At 34.8% G+C, this 27,201-nt stretch overlaps 1 protein-coding gene across 1 annotated transcript in view; it reads right to left on the bottom strand.

Annotated features, from left to right (window-relative positions):
- The window catches only part of Pcdh7 (protocadherin 7), a 394,354-nt gene extending 367,153 nt beyond the window's left edge, over positions 1–27,201 (bottom strand). The window contains exon 1 of the mRNA XM_015482017.2: positions 24,699–27,201. Coding sequence (XP_015337503.2) covers positions 24,699–26,717 — 2,019 coding nt within the window. The 5' untranslated portion in view covers positions 26,718–27,201. The remainder of the gene's footprint in view (positions 1–24,698) is intronic.

The following is a 27,201-nucleotide window of genomic DNA, read 5'->3' as shown; positions in this document are numbered from 1 at the left end:
TACAATTTATAAATTGCTTTCACCTATTTAATCTCACTTGAGCTCCAGAACTTTGCAAACAGATATTACTAGAATCATTGTTACCCATGAGAAAATGAAACTAATAGTGCTGTATCTAAATATTCTATAGAAGAAGGATACATTTGGAGTTTTGTAAACACAAACCAGATCTAATTCCCATTGTACTATGCCTGCCTTATAAGTGCATCTTGTACTGAAAGTCCCCATGTTACTATTTGCCTTAATGCCAGTGTTTCATCAGCAGGGCTAATGGGTTTCATATGAAGAACAAAATTCATAGTGGAGTTCTATGGGCATTATGTTAAATGGGAGTGATATAGTCAGTCATCTGTTTTCTCTTTTTCTTCCCCACAGAAGGATAATGTCACAGACATGTTTTATTGACAATTGGAAACCTCTTCAAAGATAATATATTCTGAACCTCAAAAAGTCCACCAGGATTACAATAGAAAAACTCCAGGAATTCTCATGTATGTAATCATTTTGTGTTAAGTCAAGAGAGATGCTTAATGCATTTCAGAGTTCCAGAGACTGCATCCTTCCTTTCTCCCCTCTGGGTGCCACCATCATGAAGAAGAAAACACAGTTCTATTTAAAATAGGATTTGCTTATTCAGGCACAAGAGAAAAAGTGCCATTTAGACTTAAAGCAATGAAGTGATGTTAGGACAATGTGCCAGGACAAGTTCAGAAGTCAAAGTAGCAAAAAAGGACTGTTTCCATTAGGATCTAAGGAAACATCAACTGATGAGAATTGGTGAAACCAAATATTTTCTCCAGAGACTATAGTCACTATTTCCTTTTCTTTTGTCTCTATTTCTTTCCCCATCTTCTTTCCTTCCATTGCTTTCTTTCTCCCTTGGGGAAACACTTTCCTAGATTCACAATCCCCAAGATAAATATAAGTATATAGAAATAAACTGAATGTATTTGAGAAAGCTATGACTGAATGATCTTATTGTCTTCACTAATTCATCACCTGTCTCTTTCTCCTTTGACAACTACTTGTCCAATAGTAGTGATTAGTGTGTTAGTATAGGTTCCTGTCATAAAGAAATGTACAAAATAGTAGATAGAAAGTGAGAAACTATGACTCAGGCCATATATTAATTACATCTTGCTGCTTTCAAGGTGGTCCTGAAAAAGCCTATCAGGTTGTTTCTTCAATGAGGTCATTGTCAGGCCATACCTCAGGGAGTAAAGATACCTTCTTTAAGTTCCTATGCATGCATTCCTTAATGCCTTTAACCCTAGCAACATTCCTACGGGACAGATAGTGTTACATCCAACATACAGATTCAGATTTGCATGCCCAAAGAAGTAGAATCATATCTACACCACGTCATGGCTATTTTTACCCTTCTCTGCCTCTGTTGGAGAAAGTCAGATCATATAAAACAACAGTCACTGAATTTGTACAGAATAGGTGGTTGGTAAGTTGAAGACATAGTTTGGAAAAAGTTTCTCAGTCTTGTAATACTAACAAAGAGTGAAATCACTAAATAGGCAATCATGCTAATGGTCTGTGTCTCAAAATATGTGACAGTTTTGTCTATGAGAATAAACATTACATCTTGCAGAGGAAAAAACCTGGTTACTTCTGAAAAAAGTTTTTTAAACACTATTAAATTATTTTGAGGGAAAAGCAAAATGTAGCATGGATAACAATGAAGAAAATATTTGGTGATTAAAAATTAAAGTACTGAGATTGCACTTTCAAAACAAAGTCTGGCTCTAGACTCCCCAAATAATATTTAATGACTTATGAAGTGCCTATTTCAAAGTTTGAGAACGCTTGCATACCAGATCTGCAGTAGGCAAAATGAAGGTTCCCCAAGAGGTCTAAATCCTAATCCAGGGAATTTGTATATGTGTTACTTTACATAGCAAAGTGGGGATTAAAAATGCAGCTGGAACTGAAGTTTTAAATCAACTAACCTGAACTGAAGTTTTAAATCAACTAAACTTTTTGATTTGTTGAGTGAGCTCAGTGTCCTCACAGTACACTCAAATGCGTAAGAGAGAGTGAGAAAAGTGTCAGAGGAAGGAGCTGTGACAAAGAAAGACTCTACCAGTTAATCTTGTCTTAGAAGATGGAATAGAGTGAAGAGCCAAAGAGAGAGCTTCTAGAGGCTGCAAAAGACAAGAAAACAGATTTTCTTCTCAACCATCCAGAAAGAAACACAGTCCCGTCAACATATTGACTTTATCCCAGTGAGAACCATTATGATTTTTAACCATCACAGCCATAATAAATAAATATTAAGTTGCTGTGATCATCTTAATTTTTTATTGGGGCAACAGGAACCTATACAAGACCAAAGCAAGGGCCTAGAAAACACATTGGAAATTACTGATGAATGCATTATCCAACATCACATAGGACAGGAATTAGAATCTCTTGGTTGCATAGTACTGATGTCTCTATTTTCTTAGACACAGTTCACTGTCATTCATATAAAACATATAAAAACATTTTAACAAAACACAGATTGTTTTAAATAAATGTCTTTTAAAAATTGTAATATAAATTGCCATGATGGGAGTGATTTAAAAATGCTCTGAAATACTTAAAGTATTAAGGCACATCATATATCTGGTTCAAATGATTAATTAAGCTACTCTATTCTGATTCATTAAAGAATTCACCAATATACCAGTGGCAAAAATGACCCAGTGATACAAATAACATAGATTACTAAATCCTCATGTGGGGATAGCCCAGTCCAATGAATATCTATTTAAGGTTGATTAGACTATATAATTAAAAACTTGAAAAAGGAAGAAAAATAGAGTAATAAAAGAGAAATGAATGAATTTTTTAAAAAGTCTTTTTTTTCCACATCAGCTAGACTCAGTTGAAAAAGCCACAGATAAAGTTTTTTTTTCCATCAAGTCAATTTCCAATTCCTACAAATAGCCATGAGTAATATTAACATATTAAACCACTAATATTCACCAGTGTAAGCATACTCTCAGTAGAATATCCCAGTCAATGTAATAGCTCAAACCATGGCCGTGAGAGAATTAGAGGGAAATTCTGCAAGGTTTTATAGAAACTAAATGGGACAAATTTCAAGAATAGTTACTGAAAATGAGGTCTCAGGAGACTAGAGAAGTTGGCCGAATAAAAAGCTAGGAAACTGAGATGCCAAAATATTAAAGGGAGAATTCCAACCAAGGCAAACTGCTCTATGATGCTCATTCCAGAACAGCTGCTCCTCTGGCCTCTCTTGATGTGGCAGGGCTTTACAATAGAGGATAATTCCCATGAAATCAATCTGGTCATTCTTTTAATAATTAACAACCCTTTACCAACTTTTGCCCTGAGGTTGTACAAGTACAATTTATAAATGTCATTCTTCTGACCCTTGCTTCTTTTTAACACTTTTCAGAAATGAGAGAAATGTGATTTTAAATGGTGGTTGTTGTTGTTATCTAGGCTAGAATTATCGGCCTTTATTATTTCCTGGTTTCTAGACCTACAATTACACCCTAGGAGTTTTTAAAACATTTATTTAGAAGATATATTTATATCAAATGAACTAATTAGTTTGATGCTGAGTAACATTAGCACTGAACATGTAGTACCTAAGTTCCACCTGGACCTCAACTAGGGGTTAATTGTCAATTACAGCTTAAAGAGCCTAAATCAAGAGACCAAGAGGGACAGGGGGAAAGCCACCCAGGGTTGCTTTGCCTCCAGATATTTTCCTCTCTATTCTACAGGATACCTCACAGGAGTTCCTTCATTAGAAAGGATCACATCAGGTCTTTCTGTTCTTCCAGAACCCTCCATAAATAGGAATATAACTGGGAGAGGCAATATCTTAAAAATTGTCATCAACTGTTCACTTCAGCAGGATTATCTGAAAGCCAGTTGATACAATTATTACTGACATGTAGGTGCTTGGGCAAAAGGAGAGTACTAGAAGAAATGAAAAACACCAGAAAACAATTAGAAATTGTTAAAAAAAAAAATGAATAACCATTATGATATTTCTCAAGATATTCCAGAGCTTGAAAACCTTCTGCAACCAATGCATTTAAAAAATATACTGGGTACAAAATATGTGATTGCTTAACTGTCCTTAAGAAAATGTATGTATGACTCAGGTGAATTATTTTATTCCTCAAAGAAGTTACTTTGGGAAGGTGCGAATATTCCAGTATTGTTGCCATGATTCAAAGCATCCCCATAACTTCTCTTTAAGAAATCACTTCATAGCATCTGTCCTTTTTCATTCAATCTCTGCAGCGATACTAAAAGTTCCTATTTGAAGGTGTTTTGACATCTAAAAATAACTAAAAGTCATTTAGAGCCAAGTGTGAAGAATTCAGAGTGAACAGTTACAGTGGGAAGATTCAGTTTGGGTCAAAATCACAGAATGGCAAAAATGCAGTGAAGCTAACTAAGCTGCTCATTAACTGGTTCTAATATTCACGATCAAAGGAAAAAGAACCATTAGAAATCCATGAAGAGCAAAAACTGTTGAAATGTAAAGGAGGGTGTGGAGAAAAATACATTTCAATTGAGCTCCAATGAGAACAGTCGATGCCCCATGGCCAAGGTTGCAATATTGATGCAGGACTATAAAGGAGAGAGAAATCAAAGTTATATTATAATTTCCTTGTGAGGCAATTGTCAAGCATCAACCTTCCCGTGAATTAGTAAGTGCTTCCCCAGGGTACATATGGTTCCCATTATATCATACTACATTATTATTCCTGTATAAAACTATCTCCCCTACAAAATTGTGAACATCTGCTTTACATTACTAGTACAATAAGACATTAATAATTAGGAGTTAAATAATTGAGTAAATAAGGAATACTCATTTATACATATAAATTCTGGTAACATTATTAATGTCTTATTTAAGGTCCGATCACGTTTTGAATCATAACTTCATAAGGACACAGCTTAGGTATACTTGGATTTCTACCTCTACTGATTTTTAGACATCATCAAGAAATACTGGAAAATTGATGGTTAAAAACAAATTCCAGATTTGCTGATTCTTTATAGTTTTCTCAATGCTGTTTGGATACAGGAGTCAGAAAAACATTCAGTGTTTAAAACATTCTTATCCCTTGGCTGCTTGGTAGTGACTTCAGACTCCCTCTTAGACAGCAAGAACAATCAGCCTACTTAGCGCAAAAAATGAAGATGGAGCTGGTGTAAAAGCTTACAGGCTGCCACTGGGGAAAGAAATGAGCAGCACCTCATGCTCATAAATGAACTCTGCTGTAGAGAAAGCTCAAGAATCCAGGGGGACACAGATTACCTACAAATCCAATGTCTTTCAGGAACATTGCCAAAAATGGAATTTCCACTTTGCTGAAGTCATTATTCTAACAATCTTCTTTCACAACTTGAAACTAGTGAGATAGTTAATAATACTTTTTCTGAAAACTGTTTCAAAAATGCCAATATGCGCCCAAAATTTCAGTGTTCATCAAACTATTTTTGCTTTAATTTGCAAATATAAATGGATGGCTGTTTTAAAAGGTAAAGTAGTTTGAGCTGCTGCTTATGGTTGTAGTGGTAGTGCGTGTTCTTGGGTGCCTATGAGAGTGTGTGTGTGTGTATGTGTGTGTGTGTGTGTGTGTGTGTGTGTGTGTTTGAGAGAGAGAGAGAGAGAGAGAAAGCAGGAGAGAGACTGTGTGTGTGTGTGTGTGTGTGTGTGTGTAAGCACTTCAGGTAAACGAGCCTAGAATGTTAGGATTTATTCTCTAGCATTTTCCTTAGGGCTTGATTTTTTTTTCAGTGCTTTTCAACTATAAGTTTAGGAAGAAATGTAGGCAATCATGAAAGTATAGAAAGATACAACTTCCTATCTATATTCCCTTAGTACTTTTATTTCTCACTATATTTTGCCTTTGATGAAAAAGTCCCTCCCCTACCCAATTTTTTTCAATTATTCAATAAAGAGGCCCAGCAAGATACCAGCTTAAGTGATAAAAAAGAAATAAGCCAAACATTTTTTTGGACCCCTGAGCAAAATCCTTGATTCTTTTTTTTTTTTTTCCTTTTGTAAATTGAGACTTTCCTCTTTGGTTCTAAAGCATATTTTTTTCTCCTTTCTTCAATAAAACATTTCTGCATTGTCTCAGAGTGATAAAACAATGTCTTCAATTTTTCTCCACAGAAGAGTGCTAGGAATGAAATGTGACAACGCTATTATTTTTGGTAACAAAATATTCTTTAAAAAAAAAAACTTAATTCTTCTAGGGAAATACTTAAGTTCAACTCGCGGCACCATTACTTCATTTTCAATTTTTTTTTCCACCCATCCTCCTCATATGTATTTTCTTTACACAATGTGTAACAGAAATCACACTAACCAATATTCCAAGTTTCATGGTCAGACTTTCACAGTTCCCATTGAGTGTTAAATGAATTAGTTAAGATGAAAGGTAGAGGGAAAAGTTGTTCAACATCAGAGATCAAAACCAAAACAAATCTTGTAAAATCTGCATCTGCCTCCAAGCCAGGATTGTACCCACCCAAACAGGCACATTATGCTACAAGCCATGCTTGTTGATGTGAGGATTTTTTCTGTGTTTCAATTTCTTTTTATACAAAGCAGTATGTGATGAATAATTTCTTTCCTTCTGATATTAAATAACATCAAAACAAAAGTTGGAGTTCAAGTGGCAGCACTCTGCTTCCTCACAGACACCAGAGATTAAAAAAGCATCACACCGGTCAACTCTGAACACAAGCTAAGTGCCAAGAGTATATACGACACAATAATTAAAGACTATAAATGCTTCTGGATTTTCTTTGTTTAGGCTTCATACAAATCACTATCATTTTCTCTGCAGGGCATCTTTGTTGCCTAAAATGTAGCAATGAGCATTTCTGAAGTGGAGTTGAGAAATTTATACAGACATATGTATGTGAACATCATGAAAGTAATATATAGACCATTTTGCTTGTTCAAGCCATGTCTATTGTTTTTCCACTCTGTGCAGATGCTGTTTTGTTAACTGGAGTGTGACATGGTGGGGACATCGGGCACTTTAAGTCCCTTCTGATGTACATTCATCAAATAATTATCAAAATTATTATATATTTGAAATCATAAACATAGCATAAAACTCAATTCTTCATTAAGCCATTTCTGAAGCTAGCCAACAGTGATATGCTTGTTTACCATTTGAATCCCCGGCTTTGTGCTCTAGTGATAATTGTTAGCTTACAAGAGAATGATCAACAACTTCAAGATTAATAGCCATGAACTCTTAAGAATTCATAAGCACACACTTTTATTGCTTGCTTACTTGGTAAGGTTAGTGTTCGTACTACTTATTAGTGGGGACTGAAAACAATTCCCAATTGTCTGAATGCACACACAAAAAAATCTCAAGGTATATCCAGGAAACCTCTTGAAAGAGTGATAATTATATATACAGAACAATTAGTGGATTTCACCAAGTTCTTACAGTGTAATTATGCAAAACATGCTACATCCTCAATCTTCTCTTTCCCCTTCTTGAAAGTGTGCCAATACCATTATTGAAGTTTATAGATTCATAACTAATTGTCAATTCTCAAACACTAAATTGAACAACCTTTCCAAATCAAGCCAAATTATTCCTACCCCTAATTTTCTTATAATCTAATGATTTAGTAATTACAAAATATATTTATGAGATCCATAGTTAGTAAGCCAATAACAAACACTGATCAGTTTCTAGAGTCCTGTGCCTTTAAGGTGGCTGCTTATAAACTGGAGTTAAACTTTCATGAGAATAACAGGGAGGTGGTGTATCACGCTGTTAAGAATTCAAGTGGGATCTGGGCATTAACTGGGACTTATTTTCCCTAATAGAAAAATAACTGCAATGTTGGCAATATTTTAATCCATTGTCGAGGAAACAAAATTCTACAAATGTTTAAATGGAATGAGGAAACAATAGTATCAGAAATCAATTCATTGGTTTTGGTACTTGAAATGCTAAATTATTCTACTAATACTCAGATTGATTCAGTTTTCATGTATGCAAAGGTATTATACAACGGAACACAGTTATTTCAATGATGAATATTTGGGAAAGCTGCTTAGGTAAAAAGGAAAATCCAACAATAAAAACTGTTACTGACACATTAAGACACTACCTCGATCAAAAATTAGTATACAATTATTTTCATAAAGAATTGACTACAGGGCTGAGATGTAGCTTAGTGGTAGAGCACTTGCCTAACATATCCAAGGCCCTGGTTTCCATCCCTGGGATGATTTAAAAAAAGGAAAAAAGGATCAAGTTCAAATGAACTTTAGTGCTACTCATCTACATCTTTTGCCAACTAAATATGTTTCATTAAAACTATGTAAATTGTAAAAAATAAAATGATAATATATTTTAAAAGAAAGATTCTTACATGATAAACAATATTCCATCCTACTGCATGGTTTCCATAGTCAACTGCAGTCTGAAAATATTATGTAGAATATTCCAGAAATAAATGATGCATAAATTTTAATTAACTTTTATTATAGTATACTGTTATAATTATTCTTTTTATTATTAATTATTGTTGTTAACCTCTTACTGTGCTTAATTATAAATTACATTCTATCAAAGATATGTATTATAGAAAAAAACACAGCATAAAGTGTATGATTCCATGCTCTCTGCAAATTCAGGCATCCACTGGGAATTTTGGAATATATCTCCTGAAGATAAGGGGAAAACACTGTAGGTCATATTTAAATTGAATGGTTAATAATAAGCACCTAATTTAAAGAAATGTTTAAAAAAAGTTTCTAAAATATTATGTTAATTTATGTTCACTTTACTTTCTTTCAAATATTGTGAACACTAAAAATCAAGAGAAATACATGTTTTTTTTTTTTTTTTTGTAAAAGGTAAATGAAATGTACTAGTTACAAATTTTGGGTCAAAATTTTGCTCTTCATTAAAAGGCATTTCCTGTCCTGAATCAAATAGCGATTCAAAACTTTTTAAAAAATGTTTTTCCAATTTGCACCAATGATGTACAAAACAGAGTAGGAAAATACTGAATAAAATAAAAAAATATTAAAATAATGAAAATAAAAATACATTTTATGTCATTTTCAAATAGCACAGGATGAGTAGAAGGAAGAAGAACATCAATTGGTCTAATTTCCACCTTCCTATCTTTTGATCTGCACTTCGATTTTAAGGTTTAAGGTGATACTATTAAAAAAATAAATTGAATGACCTAATATCAAGAACATAGTAAGTTAATAAAATAGCAAGGCTGAATATCACAGAAGCCTTTCAGAGAAGCAAAAGATGGAATTTCCTTCCCACAGAAATAGCTGGTTGTGTCACAGACACGTTTCCTCTACTTCACACAGGAACAGAGACTGAGCATGTGGCCTGTGTAGCTGGACTGCCTGTCCTTAAACCTCAGCTCTGCCACTTTACAGCTTCTGTAACTATGAGCAAATTACTCAACTCACTGCTCATCACTTTCCACATCTGCAAAATTAAGGTAACCATAGGAACACTGGAAGGCTGATATGCCTATTTAATGAATATTAATGTGTATAAAATATGTTGACCAATACTCAAAATATAGTGTACAATATACATTTACTCTTAGTATTTATATATTTTTCCACTGAAACTGAAATTCCAAAGAGGTAAGCATTTATGTCAGTTTCTGTTATTGCTATTTCTCCAGGGTCTAGAATAGTACCATGATCATAATTGGCATATAGTAGTCACTCAATAAGTATCTGCTCACAGAGATATTAATTGCATAACTTCTCTGTGTGTATACACATTCTGCATGTGTATACACACATTGTACATATGTGTGCCTGTATATGTATATACATATGCTATATATACATTTACATGCACATACATGTAAAGTTATATATATACATATATATATATATATATATCTTATTAAATGTACATTAAAGAAAAACCCCACAAGTTTATTAACAAAGCAAATTTTAGTGTTCCTGACCAAACAGTTGTATTGGTTTAGAAAAATAGTAATTATCAACATTTTTCCTAATGTTCTCTAGAAATGCCATCTCTGTATCTAAAATTGATCCCTGTAATCACAGTAAAATATTTAGAAAAAAACATTTAGATGGAGTTTTTAAAATATATCTTTGTCAATTAAATAATTAGTGATATTCCCTGAACAGGGGTATGTTAAACTTCCTTTTTAAAAAATGTTGGTAGTCAAATGTAAAATCAGATCTAGAAGCTTGGACAGGTACTTCTTAGGAAAACTCCATTCAGCTATTAATGTTTCATTGCCTGGAAATACTGACCAAAGAAAAAAGGTGGGAGTGGTACTTCAAGACTTTGATGAACTTATGGTTTATCACCCTACAAGGACACCCCTGCATTCACCATGTTGGATGTTTATGGAGCTCCAGATTCAGATTAGTCTGTATGTATCTTATCACCTGACATTTTAATTTTATTAAGAAAATAAAAAAGCACAATAGGTGAATGAAAGCATAATCCCTGACTTGTGCATGGATGCGTCTCATTGTGAAAAGTTTACTACCCACATTAAAAATAATAATTACAGAGGAGTCTCTGGGAGTGGGGATTCAGCCTTGGTTATACACCTGGTCATTTCCATCTGCCATGAGAAATCAGAACCACTAGGTCCCTGTACAATCACTGATGTCACCATGCAGAAAATTCACTGAGATTTTCCTTATAAAAAAAGAATTAGTAAGTCTACATTTCTGTTCACTTCCCTCTCCATTTAATTCCTACTGCTTTTCATTTGGATTTTCATGTTGAAAATGTATTAGATGGTTTGCACTAAATATTAATATTGTAATTTAAAATAACTCATCCAAGCAACTCAGGAGACTGAGGCAAGAGGAGTGCAAGCTTGAGACAAGCCTCAGCAATTTATCAAGGCCTTAAGCAATTCAGCAATACCCTGTCTCAAAATAAAAACATAAAAAGGACCAGGGATACATCATTGGTTAAACACCCGCAATTTTAAAAAATGAAAGAAAGACAGAACGAACAAACAAAAATTCATTCATGAAACAATTTTGTACTATTTTATGCAAATTTTGATGTTACTTTAAGTAATATGCATAAAAGAAGTTACTGGTGGGTAAAATTGAAATAATTAAGATGTTACTTAATATTATAAATTTCCACGAAAGCTGGATATGGCAGAAAGTATTTAACTATGAGCATAAAATTTAGATGTGGTAAGCCAAAGTGTATTTTAAACTTTTTTGTACATGCATATGTATTACAGATTCACATATTTTTCACAAAAGCCATAGCAAATCTTCCCATTCTTCATCAATTGTAAGAACACATTTATAAGGTTGCTGTTTGGAGCTCCTCTGGAAAGGAAAAGTGGAAGGAATACTCTCCCACGAATGTTCACACTGTATGTAATGAATAACAAGCTGGTGAAGAAAGGATGATGCTGTCCAATGTATTCTTGCTTAGACCAAGAATAGACTCTGTTAGGGACTGAATTGTGTCCCCCCCAAGTACACACATTAAAGTCTTAATCCCTAATGTGACTATACTTGGAGATAAGGCTTTAAGGTTAAATGAGGTGATAAAGTTAGGGTACTAATCTGATAGAATTTATAGGAGGATGGGACATTGGAGCTTTCTCTGTGCACATGTACAGAGGAAAGGTTATATGAGGACACAGAAAGACAGCTGCTGCCTACAAGCCAAGTAGATAGGCCTCGCCAAAAGCCACGCCTGCCAGCATCTTAATCTAAGAATTTCAGGCTCCAGAACTGAAAAAAAAAAAGTATTTAGGACACCCAGTCTGTGGTATTTTGTTATAGCAGCCTGAGTAGACTAATACAGACTCTACTAAACCTGCTGGGAATTCAGAGCAGGTATTGTGGACTAGAAAATCATACCAAAGCTAAAAATGTAACTATGTAAATGAAAATCTATGAGGAAGACTACAATAATACAAATTCTCATATATTTAGAGAAAAGTCTGTTGGAGGGGATCTCCATAGTAGAGGGACCAGGAATTTGGAGAGGCTCCATTTATCCTGTTTCCTGTGTCATATGGAGATTCTGATATTACTTGTTTCTAGGACTGCTGGAGGAAGTAAATGATATAATACAGCAGAGCCCTTGGCACAGTGATCATCAGCACAGAATAAAAGTTTCATAAATGACAGCTGTTACTTTTAGTTGCTGGACAGGAAGGGAAAGATAATGTCCCAGGAAAGATCATATGGCAAGAAGAAATGACGGTTGAAAAGTGATAGGATTTTTAAAAACTTGTCAAAAATGATGTTTCAGAATTGTTGTGAGCCTCTCCTCAACTAACTGTTCTACAACCAGAAGCCATTACCACTCCTGCTTCACTACAGAGAGATGAGCTTCAAGTCCTGGAGGTCTTTTTAACACTAACCAGTGCCTCATAGCATATGTAGAGAGCCACACACAGTCACACCTTGGTACCAGATTAGCACAACTTGGAAGATGACCAGGCTAAGAGACAAGCAGAGGTTTGAACATGTGGTTAGGACAAATATTCTTTTAGTCTTTTAAAAATAAAATACAATGAAAATACGACCAAAGTGTAAAAGCACCTTCCAAAGTGTTTAGAGAAATTCATGGATGACTAGAAATATTATGTCAGTTGTGATAGTGCTTCAAAAATTCTCAAATGATTCATGTGACCCCCATAAACCCTGTCATATAATCAGCACTAGGGTCATTATGTAAAATGACAGAAGAGGAGTTTCTAGAGGCTTCAGGACTTGAAGGGGTTACATGAGGTTACATCAGCCAACTAGTGACAGCTGGGATGGAGGGCAGATTTTTTTCAGATTGCCTCACCTAGTTCCCATTTTTTTTTTCTAGAGACCTTCTAGGAGTGAAGCAGTAAGCAGAAGTTAGGAATTTCAAGGCCTATAACCTAGAAATTTCACTGTCTGGCCTAGCATCTGCAACCAGAATTGAGAAGGGAGGAATACATTAAAAATTCAGGTTTCTAGGCTAAAGCACTAATGTCCTAGAATCAAATTTCTAAGAATGGGGCAAGTAAATCTGCATTTGTAATGATATTTATGCAAAACAGAATTACACAACTCTTATATTTGATTAGCACAGGCTTGTAGCACATTATGAAATAAGCACAATATTCTTCACCAAAACAGTTCAAATTCCTTTTAATCTTCATTGTTTTACTAAAATTTATAGCTTATTAAGTAAAATTATTATTTCTCAAATCTTGAAATATTTAGCCCACCCAACCAGGAATGAAGGGAGCCGGTGCATTTTACATCTGGTCTGCTGTAAACATTCCACAGATTTTTGTCAAATGAATTTTTCTGAAGTTGCTCCCAGCATTGAACAAAATGCTATTATCCTCTTATATCTCAGCTTCCTCAAGTTAAAACCAGGATAAGAAACAACTGCCGACAATAATGTCTTAATAAGTGACAACAATTTTTATTACACTAGTCTAATAATAATAGTAGGGAGAGGTAGGTTATCTGCCATGCAGGTTTTGTACTGCTTTGTTCTTTCTCTTAAAAGTATGGGAGCAGAAAATTAGTGGAGACAGAGCAGTTGAACTGGATATTAAAAATAGAAAACAAAACCCAAAACACACAAAACACCTGGTCTAAAGGGAATAAAGTGGAAGTTACCACTTTTTCACTCTTAATCTTGCAATCATATCAAGCCATGACATTTAGTGGAATCCTTAAATTCTCCAGGGCCAAAACTCAAGGCCACAAACATTTGCCTTTGTCAGGCCTGAATGGCCCTTTCAGATGTAATCCCCCCTACCTCCTGACTCAATACTGGAGTTAGAGACACTAAGTGCTTTAACTGACTCCTCTGTCTTCCAAGCTGGGAAAGGCTGCCCACCTTTTCTCTATGCCCCAAGCAAAATTCCTACTTCTTAAGGATTATTGATATTTGCAATGTGCTGACTTAGTTATCTTTTAGCAATATGCACCTGGGTGAGCTAAAGACTGAAACAGACATTGGTCACAGGTCATTCACGATTTCAAAGAGGAGCTCCTCAGGCCTTTCCAGCCTCCTTAGGAGTCATTTTGTGTTGCAAGGCATTTCTCTGCTCCTGTCTCACTGCCCACCACTTTGAACTAAGAGTGTATTCCCTTTTTTAGGCCTTTCTTTAGTAAATGGAGTATGCGTTTCCTTTCACAGACATGCTGGACATATCACCTTTTAAAAATGACTGTCATGGGCTGAATGAAAATGGAAACTTTATCAGTGAGCATGAGTTGGCACAGTGAGTGAATAAAATATGCAGGAATATATAAATTGACAGACACAGAAATTTGTGCATGTGTTTGGGCGTACATGTATCTATTTTTTCCCCAGATAAGGATCCCCAGAAAAATACTGAAAACCCATATGCTTGCATGGTTCTTCTTTTATATCCCCTCAAAATAAGACAGAATCTTCAGGGTGACCAGTGCTTCCTTCACTTGCCTTAAACATTTGCTTCAGTTTATCTTATTTAAGGGTCTGGTGTTTACACCACCACCAAGAAGGAAGAAGGAGAAATCAGAGAATTATTCATATGCTACTGAAACAAGAGGCATAAATTAGGAAGTGGAGACTGGGGCTCCAGCCAACCCAGCAGGTAACCTTTCATCATGGTATACCCTCCCAGCAGGGAGAGTAACAGTTCCTGAAGAGCTCAGAACCTGATAAAAAAGTGGCTATGCCAAATTCCAGATACAATCTACAGGCTACCTAGCATCAAGGTCCACAACTTTTGTTCATTTGTTCAACAGATATTTATGAGTGTCTCCTGTAAATTGGGCATGATCCTGGGCATGAGGAAATACTATGATGATGGACAAGACAAATGTAGGGGCAGTCACTCTGACCTTCACGTATTTCCCGTTTTATGTGTATCGTTTTTTGTATTGTCTCATCTATGGAAGGTAGGGACCTTGTAATAATCATTTTATCTCCTTCCCAAAGTTTTGCACTGTGTAATAAAGATAGAGCAAAACAATATGCTATCTATGAAATGAAGAGATTTAAGAATCACACACATCAAAGGAAAGTTATTGCAAAGGTAGAGATAAAATTTTATTCCCTGAGAGGTAGTATTAATAGTAGTAGCACTTCCTAAGGACCTTAATAAGTTTTCCAAAAAATGTCTCAAAAATAAAGTTTGGGTTAAAGCAATTTGCCTAATTCTTGATTGGGTTCTTTTAAAAATCACTTATACACATCTAGTTAATTAATTAGACACCCAAATTACACCCACGATGCCTTTTCTTCCTACCTTCCTTCCTTCCTTTAAAGTATGAAGTGCAGTGTGTGACTTCTGGGGTGGGGGGAAACATTTAAAAAACAGCCTTTTTTTTAAAGATTTCTTTTTGCAAAGATTTTGTCCAGAGAAGTCTGGAAAATATACCCTATTACAAAATGCAAATTTTACAACTTTTCTCATATATTTTCAGAACTCTTGAATTCTGACTCTGTTTTGGGAAGACGTTGTGCAGAGAAGTCTGAAAGAAAACTCTATTTAAAAACAGTCTTGTCCTGGGGATGTGCCTCAGTGGTGATAGGCTTGTGTGGTATGCATGAGTCCCTGGTGTTCCATCCCAATCACTACAAACAAAACAGAAAAAAAAAAAAAAAAACTCCACAAATCTTAAAGTTTCCTTCAAGTGCTTTTAGTACTCTTGAATTCTGACTGAATATTTTTTTTTCATATTTTATAAAGTTGTGTAGTTAATTCCATCAGAGTCATAAAAACCTTCATTGCTTCACTATCCTCATCTCAGGAAAAATAATGGTGTTCTTCCTCACAGTTTTTTCTGAGTAACGAGTGAGCAAACATGTATCCAACACATTGAAATGTAAGAGGAATGATAAAAAAAATCATCATTTTTCTGTTCTGTAATCTTCTTTCTAATATATTCATTCTAAGAGGGCAAAGACTCATTACTCTTTGCATAACCAAGACCAGGGCTGACATAAGTTCTACTAAAAGAAAAAACTTTAATGAATGAACTAAATAAACTGGTCACCAGCATTACCATGTTCCTCCTTAGATTTTTTAAGGGAGAATTAATTATTGTCTTTCAATTTAAAATAAAATATTCAAATACTAAAATCAACAGGGTTATCTCCTTATTCATAAGTTCCAGTAATTATAACAGAGACTGATCAAAAGACCTGAGATTGGTAACAATAATCAGAAGCAGGGGTATGGGGAAACAGTGAAAGTCTATGTCTTGAACCAATCTCTCTCTCCTTTCTCTCTCTCTCTCTCTCTCTCTCTCTCTCTCTCACACACACACACACACACACACACACACACACACAAGAAGCAAGGAAGTGATAAAAAAAATTTCTCAAAAAGAAATTTTGGTATGGTTAATGCTGCTATAAAAACTATACTTTTGATTATTCTGATTCAGCTGAATAATGCACTAAAATCCTCTTTTTTGCTTTGATTTATTACATATTTTAATCACAATAGAAAACAGTCTTAACTTCCTACCCCAGTGAAGAGTACAATTCTCAAACTGTTTCCACCATGAAATAGATAGATAAATATGTGCCTGTGTGTGTATGTGTGTGTGTGTGTATATATATATTACATATATATATATATATATATATATATATATATATTACATATATATATGTATATTCATATATTTTTTGGTTTTGTTTTCTTTTTTCTTTCTTTCTTTTTTTTTTAACATAGGAACCAAGAACAGGACACTCACAGGCACACAAACACAACTGAAACAAAAAGTCTACCCAAGACAAGTGTTTCTTCCTATGGCAATGTACTCCAGATTTTTCTATTTTGTTTCATATCTTTCTACTTATGGTTAGAAACCCGATAAATTGATGAATCCTCCAAGAGTGTATCACAACCTATTCCTAAATGCCAACTCTGAATGTTCTGTATGAAGGTATTCCTAAATCTTACCTCTACGCCTTGAATTGTACTTTCAAGGAACCACAAATTTTGGACTTTGATTTTTTTTTTTAATCACTAGTATTTGAGTGGATCTGATTTGTTACAGGATTCACACTTCAATTTGATCAGAGGAAGTTTACCTCTTGAGATGAAGAAAGAAGCAGAAGTAGTAAGGGTTCTTTAGCCAGCCTCTTGTACTGGCCCTTATGTTCAAAACAAAATGAGAGGTTGAGGATAATTAAGTTTTATTGAGGAATTTCACTGTTGTCTCAATGATACTTGAGACAATTTCCCTTTTGCAGGTTTAAATAAATAGCTAATAGAATAAAAATCCACTAGCAGACCTTTGGGATTTGCATGGGTAATAATGTATTTCCTATTACTTTGCGTTTTAATGGCTTTCCTGTATTTATTTATTTTTTTCCAAAAGGGCTATTAGACTGACTTTGATTCACAAAACAAAATAAACAAAAATCATAAAAATTTGGCATTCTTCTTTGGAATTTCCAATCTTGTAGCAAATTTTAATAGGGCAGATGATGTGGTAAATGTATATGAAATAATCAAACTTTACATATAGAATACTTGTTTTTAAGCACATAAATGCATACAACATAAGAAATAAACACATAAATACATAAACATGGAGAATTACGGGGCCATCCAGAGGAGGTCCTGACTTAACTAGAATATCAAACAACTAAAATCCAGTCACTGTCCCAATAATGCAGCATGCTGAATTGTTAGAACTGCTGGAGTTTATGCCATCTGACATTAAATAGAATAGCCTTCCATTAAATTTAGTAACAGGAAGCCACATATTCCTTCTCAATGTAACTAAAGTGACTTAAGTGAATTTAGCCAACATTTTTGAAATTTTCTTATGTAATTTGTCAAAAAAAAAAAAAGCCTTGAAAATTTTAGACATACTTTGGTCAATAATTCAGGACTTACAGAAAAATCAGTCTATAGCAATGCTGTGATAAAAATACAAAATCAAACTCTCAAATTTGTTTCATAACTAACATTTTTATAAATACTGCTCAAAGTCTTTGCATATACAGGTATGGGTACAAACACAGATACACACAATGGCATTTAGAGGTGCACACACAGAAAAATCAAAAGACTCTTTTTTCCTCTAACATAACTATCTGGCCTGAAAAACAAGCTGTGATCACATGACATTTCAAAAATATTAATTTAGATTTTTATTTAAAGTCAGTCTTTAATGTAGACAAATGTATAGACACACAACAGACCTAATTTTGCTTTGTTCACACAAAGCCCACGTTTAAAATTATTGTTGAATTATGTGTTTGGATTTTCTTTTTTTTTTTTTCTAATGACTTCACTGTTAGGATAGGTGCTAACCCTTTTAGAATGGAACTCCTGGTGACTTTAGAATCTACTTGTAGCAAATGTCTGTATTAATACTGTCTCTTTTATAAGTTTATTAAATTAATATTATTTTTTCTTAAATGAGAGGGAAAAAGAAGTTGAAAATAAAATGTACAAGTGGAACATGCAGTGATTGGCTGACACCCCACGGCCAAGGGCAGGCTCCAGCAGGTTTCGGAGTAGCAAGGTCATCACAGTATGGTGCAAAATGGAGCATCATATAAGAGTGGAATTCAGCCAAACACAGTAATGTATGGATGTACACGCATCTGAAAGAAGGAAAAAAAGATTTATGCAGGTAAAAAAAAAAAAGAAAGAAAAAAGAAAACATGATGAAAATTTCCCCCATGTTTTATGCTCAATTGGAATGCTATGAAAGAGGTTTGGGAGCAGAGAAAAAAAATTATTTGCAAATTATGTATTTGTAAATAATAAATACACTCAGGGGAACAAAGTTAACTTGTCAGAGAAATTCTATTTGGAAGCTTTAATAGTTTCATTGTTTGTACACAGCATTTGAGTTCAATACAAACATCACTGAATTCCTGAAAATAAACCTTTATTCCGCCTTTAAAACATTAATTCACCAGAAGTGATAATTAAGATTAGTTTTACTGGGTTCAGCTCAATTCTTCTTGGAATGTGATTTCTCCCAAAACACTAATGCTAAATAAAGCACTGTGTAATGTACCGAAACATAGTCCCTGCTTTAGAAAAGAGTTTAAGGGCTTTTAGAGACAATAAGAGAGGCAGAGTTTACTCCAGATATATCTGAACAGATCTTACTCTTTCTATAGAGACATAGTAAATAAATGAATGGGGAACCTTACCATAGTCTAAAAATCTGTTACATACACCTTAAACATAAATAAATGATTATTACACTACATTTCCTATACCAACTCCAACTTAACCCCCTACCTCCCACCAATAACTTAGTGATATTAAAATGTCTAGTAACATTGATGGCTATGTAAAAACGATGACTTCCTCATGCTACATTTTTCTTTTTTAAGTTTGGATTTTATTTTTGAACTTAATAAACGCCATAATCTATATTTTATCCCTATATAAATAATACATTAGATTGTTAACTCCCTAACAAGGGAACATGCCAACTGAAAAATCACAAAATGTCATATTCTTCTAAAAATTTCTAGTAAACAGACTGAAAGGAAAAATCAGTTCACTGTTGTTTATGTACCAAGGATTCTACTAAGGTAAAATGTATTTGCAAAGTGAGTGGAATGTAAAGGAATTCAGAAACCAAAAGGAGTTTTTCCTATTGATGGAAAAGGCCAAATATTATCTCAATTAGAATGCATAGAAAGTTTCATATATAACATATAGAATATTTTTATTCTTTTCTATTAAAATACATTTTTATTGAGGGTATGGTAAATTCTAAGCAGGAATTTACATATGTTGTCACTGTCCTGCTAAAATTCAAAATCTTGTCAATGAACTTGTTGAATATATGTTCTCAACTATGTTAAGTTACTTTAATGAATATCAACTGCTACCTTACATAGGTGGAAATTATTAATTTCTTTTTAAAATCTATAAATTTTTGAATTATAAATTCCAAGACATTTTTACACACAAGAACTGAAGCACAAGGCCAAATTATAGTCTATTACAAAAAGATCTATCTTTATAGCCAAGTGTATTGTAACAAATACATAAGTAAATCTAACCAGATTTCTGTTATTTCTGAGGTTGGTATAGAAAAAGTTACAGAAATTCAGTTTTTTTTTTCTTATAGAGAATATAATGAAATAAAAAGGAATACTAAACTCTGAAATCCATGATTTGGCCTCCAGTTTACTTATGTACCTGATAATGCTGCGCTTCCAAATTACTTTTTTATGTCAGGCCTCAGTCTCTTCTTCCATAAAATGGGAGGAGTTCTTAGTTGATATCTTCTAAATCTAAAATGTGATGACTCTGTGATTTTTAAGCCATTGATTATAAGGTCTTTTGGCTTTGTGTATGTTGAAATTTCAGGTATTATTCATATATCAATGCATGAATATTGTAACAAAATAAAAAACCATTGGCACCATACTTGTTATACAGGAACATAAAGAGTTTGTGATATATATATTATTTATACTTTTCCACAGGTGAGATATTAAAGATATTTCAAAGATAGCAATACAATAAGAAAATGATTTTGTAATATTTAGTGTCCTGCATGACTTACTTAAAATCATTAAATTGGCTTTGCAGCTTTATATCTACATCACTAATGGATTTAGGATAAGTTTGGGATAAGTTTTAAATTGTCATATGTGGACTTCCATTTAAATTTGCATAGCTATTACTGCAGGTCAAATCAGTGAATGACTTTTTCCTTATTTCATAGACATCCAAAGATTCAGGCAATGTTGTTTTAGTAGATGTCTCTCAACTAAAGACATGGTCTCATTTCCATAGTTATTAGTCTATTGACTGTATCAGGCCAAATATAACAGCAGTTTCATCATATGCAGATTCACTGTGCCTCTTGAAAGACTCCATAGTTGAAAACATGAGAGTCATATTATAGAGATTATGCTTATGGAATTAAATTAGGAAGTGGTGGCTGGCATCATTATGCAGATGTATTACTACGAAAATATACACAAATAAATTGTTATACATTTCCCTTAATGCTTATTGCTCCGAAAATGATGGCAAGTCATCCATTTGCTTCCAAAATTGAAGTAGTTAAAAAATAAACAGGTTCTGCTATATTTTTTAATTAGTATATAAGAAATATATATTCTAATGAAAAAATATAGCAATTGAACATAGATTGATCAATTAAAGAGAACATTATTCAAACTAATTCAACAGTTCCTTATAAAAGGAAACTGTCACGAGATTCAATCTAATTTTTTCCTTAAGTATTTCAGGATCAACTACAAATGGATTTTAAAGTGAATGTTTATTCAACCTAAATTCTTGCCAAAAATAAATTGCTTTACTTTCCTTTTACTAAGTACAATAAATTTTTACTTTTATGTGCATTATCTAAATAACAGCATATCAAGAGTAAGCTCAGCAGGACTTGAGAGTAATAAGCAATGTTGTAGCTGTATATTTATATTATCAATTTTTGGAGTTATATTATTTTTTAAAGAATTTTGAAAAACATTTAGCACACATTAAAACACTGGGTATTTAAAAATAAACAGAAAGCATTCTTTTTAATTTTGCCAATCAAAAGCACAGTTGTATTTTTAGATCTTCAACAGGACCAGGTTTGTCAGGCAAAAGAAGAATGAAATGGAAAGGTGGACACTTAATCTCAATTATTCTGTCAATGATCCAGATTTGACTCAACAAAAGGTGGTTGTCTGAATGGCAAAGGTATGAATTATGAAAACCTAGGCTACATCATCAGTTTTTCTAATAAGTGAATTTCAGAAATAATTCCAGAAACTTTGCAACACACATCTATAGTCTGCCAAAGAGTAACTCTAGAAGCTTGATTAGACTGTCTCTAGAGTCTAGGAAAACAAACCTAAAAGAAGGGGGAGGGGACCATAGTATGAGGATTTCTTACAAACTTTCGTTACTAGGGAGTTGTTTAGCTTACAACTACATAACCACATAGAAGCAACACTTCAAAATGTCTAATTCTTCTGAAGATAAGAACACTCTAAGAACCACCACTCCACCACTTCCATTTTAATAAGGAGCTATAATGAGGCAATTCAGGAAAACTCTAAAATAAAAGCTCCATATCAAATTAAATATCATGTTTTAAATTAATCTTTATTACAAGCACTTAAAAGAATATAACTCTTAAATGTTTCCTTAGATAAATTCATTTGTTGAAGAACATAAATTGTAACAAAACCCTGCATTTGTTTGTTTGTTTGTTTCTAAACAAAAAGTTTACTTGAAGAAAATATATCATGGCAGTTCTGTAAAAATTAAAGGTAATATCTTTTTAAAATAAAAAACAGAAAAATCACCTACTTTAAAATAAAAATAAAAATCAGAACAAAAGGGTTCTCTGTATGTCAGATACCTAAATGGAATGTAACTTTGTAAATGGATCCCTTGTCCCCTGACAGCAATATTGAGAAGATGAAGCATATCATTTACTATTACTAATTACACTAAGGGGGATGTGTTTCATTTGCCTTTATTTCACTGTAGGTCAATTACTTATTTGTGGTTAAAATTTATACATCTTTTTAAATACATAATGACATACAAGGTTTCTACAGTCACTTTTGGTAAACTATATGATTATTCTAATTGCTTTGTGGGTTTTTGTTTTTGTTATATGGTCTTTGCTCAGTTAAGAGACTAATATCATACATTAGTTTATTTATAAGCGTATCACTTTGCCTTTTAAACAATCTTGATATTGGCTCTTTTAAAAAATTGAAGAACATAGAAGTAACACCATCTGATGGGTCAAAAGGAGTTTAAGTGAAAGCATAGAACTTATAAGGCATTTGTATAAAATACCTGTAAATCTGCCACTTATATATCCACTTAAAAGCATAATATTACACAATTTAGAATGCAATTTCAGTTATAGGACGAAAGTACTATTAAGATGACAGGGGAGAAGTAAATATTCGGCAGAAAAGATCTCTTCACACTTTTTTGCATTATGTTTTGTCACTTTCTGGGAAATTTTTAAAACCTCAATTTATTTGTGGGTTCTTAAATGTAATCTTATAAAAGTAAAATTATTTTAACTAAGAATCCTCCTTGTTTACAAATCTGATAAAGGCATGAAGAAACAAAAGAAAAAATTCTTTCTAACTCTAGGTAAAGAAATAATATAACAGATATAAACTTTCACAATATCAAATCTTGGGTTAAAATAAATAAATTATTCAAACTTGCATGCCTCAAAAGACATATCTTCAACAGCCATTTCGTACATTATAGTGCAAACCTATGTTTTTCTTGTATTGCTTTTACTATTGGATATAAAATCAGATTAAGGCTGTTTGTTTTTATCCAAATAGCTACAATAATGGACTACAAACAGAAAATATTTCTTTAGGAAACTAATTTTAATAATTATGGGAGCAAATAAGGAATTAATATATTTTCTATATCATCTTAAATAAAGCAATAAAATAAAATATTTCTTTGCCTCAGTTCTTCTCAGACCCCATATTCCACAAGCAAAGCATGTTTAGTAGTAAAACTATTAAAGAATATTTGACATTCATAAAAGTGGTTAAGATATGTTCTGTCAGTGAGAAATATGTATTGTTTTATAAGCAGAGTTTGCTGCAACATCAGACAGAGGAGTTTCCAAAAAATTTATTTGCTGTGTGTTAAACTTTGATTGGTATAAAAAATAAACTTTCTAAGTATCATACAAGTAAAACTTTAAAAAAAACAAAATTTATATTTTCTGAAGTTCCCCTCAGATATATATATATATATGAAATATATATATACACACATATATATGTATATGAAATATATATATACACACATATATACATATATATACACACATACATATGGATGTGCTACTATTTTCACATTTCTCCAGGAAACAATTGTGTCTAATATTCCACACAATCTTTATAGTCTCAGAGTATTACAAAGAATATCAAAACAGTCTTGCACACACTACATCCATTATGAACATTTTCATTGCTTGTATTAAAAAACAAATGGCCCTTGCAACTTACTTTTTGTTTATACACTTTGATACTGAAATGAGTGCAAATTATGAATGCATATCATCACAGAAACCCAGTTGTTATAGATATCAATTGTTGTAGACATGAAGTATTAAAAACATAGTTTTTCATGACACTTGCATATCAGTAAATATTTTTAAACTAGCTTTTTTGTTGAATTAGTATTTTGACATTTCATACATGGCACTATACTTGCATAAATCAATCTTATTTGTAAAATTCTTCATTATGTGTATATAACACAGCTAAAACTTTCATTGTGTCCAATCTGAACACACCACTGTAGTGACTTAAGAAATTTTCTCTCTAGATATAATTATCTACTTGGAACTATCCAAATAATATCTGCATATTTATTCTATAAGCAGAGAATACAGGATGGATTAGGGCTGTCACGTGCAAAGACAAGGCAAAACACTGTCCACTTTAAATATTTTCCTGTAACTTAGTGGACACTAGGTCTAACTTGCAAAATACAGTACTACAACTCTCATTGAAGGCCTCTGCTATTTAATAGCATATGAATTAAGAATTAACATTAAATTACAGTTATTAAAATTTTAAATAATAATTTTTAAGAAGACAAAAATTTGCAGAAGGTGATCTGTCTCAGAGATATTAGCCCTCTTTAGAATATTTTAGTATATTTGGGATGCATCTTACCTGTTTGCTGTACTTGTTATTGGTTTGACAGCTGTACTCAGAGCAGTGATCTGATCCAATTGAAATGTTGTCTCCTGCTCCCACAAATGTGTTGGCCGGTGGTAGATCTTGTACAGCCTGGTGTTTTTTTCCTGCAGTTGGTGATTGTGGATGAAGCTGGACAGTGGGTAATGGGGAACTAGATTTGTAATGCCTTGCCAGGTCAGGACTGCCAGGCCCACCATTAACAGATCTGTATCGCCCCATGCTTGGGCTGTCTGACAGCTTCTCATTGACACTATCATACCTCTGTCCATTTGGTTTAGAAGCTTCTACAGTGACAATGCTGCTGTAGAGAGGCTGCTTAGATTTTTTGTTTTTCTTGTCCTTTTTAGGCTTTTTAGATTTGTCATGCTGTTGGGGTGTAAAAAAATCTTCGTGATCTTTTTTGCCAGCTTCATAGCCATTTTTATTTTTAGACCTGCAGTACCTTGCCATCACAACAATTAAAATTATTAGAATCACTGTCATAATGCCAGCAACCACCCCAATGACAATACTGAGTCTCTGTTTGCTAATTTCATAGCTTGGGTCACCAGCTATATCCTGGGTCAGTGGGGTGTGCAAACTTCTGGCTATTTGAGAGTCAATCACAGTTGCATTTGAAACACTTTCATTGACAAAAACATGCACCAGGGTGGTGGTAGACTGGGAAGGCTGCCCACTGTCATTCACTTGCACCACCAACCTGTGCAAACCATAATGCTTTTGGGTGAGTTTTCCCACCAAGGAAACCACACCACTGGTGGGATCAATCTCAAACAGCTTGAAGGGATTCCCTCCCACAATGCTGTAGTTCAGGTCTGCATTGATGCCATCATCACTGTCTGTTGCCAACACTGTAGCTACTACTGTCCTGACATTACTTGAAGGTGGCAGTAAAGTGTAGGAAATGTTTCTGGGAAGGGTAACTGTGGGAGCATTGTCATTTTCATCCATCACAAAGAGAGAGACTGTGGCTGTGGCAGATCTGGGGGGATCTCCCCCATCCACAGCCTTGACTCTGAAAGTGTATGTGGTCTGATGTTCCCGATCAAAAGACATGGTAGAGTAAATGGTACCTGTGTCATTTTCAATAGAAAAAATGTTACTGTTCTCCTCTATGTACAGACTCATCTCTGCATTCCGTCCCTTGTCAGCATCCATCACGGTGACCATTCCCACCGGGCTGTTGGGTTGCAAGTTTTCTTTCACATAAAAGGTAAAGACGTCCTGCATAAACTTAGGGTCATTGTCATTCTTATCAGCCACCTGCACAATTACCGTGGTGCTGCCCTGCAGCACAGGGATGCCTTTGTCTTTGGCGTTAACTTTAAACTCATACCTGTCAGTCTGCTCACGGTCCAGCACCGTATTGACCAGGATGTCCCCAGAATCGGGATCAATGGCAAAGGTCCCCATCACCGATGAATCCAGCGAGTAGGCGATCTCTGCATTCTTTCCGCTGTCAGCGTCTGTTGCCAGCACAGTAGCCACCCTTTCGCCAGGTATGTTGTTTTCTGGGAAGTAAACCTCCACCACTGACTGGCCAAAGACCGGTGGGTTGTCATTGGTGTCTCCAACCTTGACCACCAAGGAATTGTTGCTGGAAAGGCTTGGGCTGCCAGAGTCCACCGCAACTATGACCACGTTGAATTCCCTGGTGGTCTCATAGTCTAGAGGAGCCGACGTGTGCAGGAAGTACTTTTTTTTGTTCTGGTCGCCCTCTGTGTCGCTGGCCGGCTTGAGCTGGAAGGGCACATCGCCCACCACTGTGCAGGTCACTACCCCATTCTCCCCTTGGTCTCGGTCTGACACCTGTACCAGAGCAATAGGGGTGTCGACCAGAACGTCCTCTGCCACGTTGGCTACCCCGTCCTTAAGGGGGATGCGCCCGATCTTGCGGATTTCAATGGACGGCACGTTGTCGTTTTCATCCTTGATGTTGAGAACCACGGTGGCCTTGTCTGTCTTGGGGGGCTGCCCACGGTCGCGGGCCATGACTGTGAATCGCAGCTGGTTCACTTCCTCGCGGTCGATACGGTGCAAGACACTGAGCCATCCCGACGTCTCGTCGAGGCGCAGTAGTCGTCTCACGGACTCGGTGGCCGCCCCAAACACGTACTCGATCTGTCCATTGACCCCCACGTCCAAGTCGGCGGCGCGCAGCTGCAGAATGGGGGTCCCAGGGGCGCTGTTCTCAGCCAGGTCAGCCTCGTACACGCTCTTCTCGAAGCGAGGGCTGTTGTCGTTCACATCGGTGATGAGCACCCTCAAGATGGCCTGGGAAGATCGAGGCGGGTCGCCGCCGTCGCGCACCCGCAAGGTCAGCTCATAGGAATCGCGTTGCTCGCGGTCCAGCGCCCCCTTCACGATCAGTTGCGGTTGCTTCTCGCCGTCCGGGGTGTCAGCCACCTGAAGCTCGAACACGCTGCTGCGGCTGCTAGGGTTAGTTCCGCCGCCGCCCTCTGGAGCGTCCAGCCGC

Source organism: Marmota marmota, unplaced genomic scaffold, assembly GCF_001458135.2.
Source record: "Marmota marmota marmota unplaced genomic scaffold, marMar, whole genome shotgun sequence".
NCBI classification, from domain to species: Eukaryota; Metazoa; Chordata; class Mammalia; order Rodentia; family Sciuridae; genus Marmota; species Marmota marmota.
Note: the sequence above shows the minus strand (reverse complement) of the source record. Positions and strands in the feature narration are given on the sequence as shown.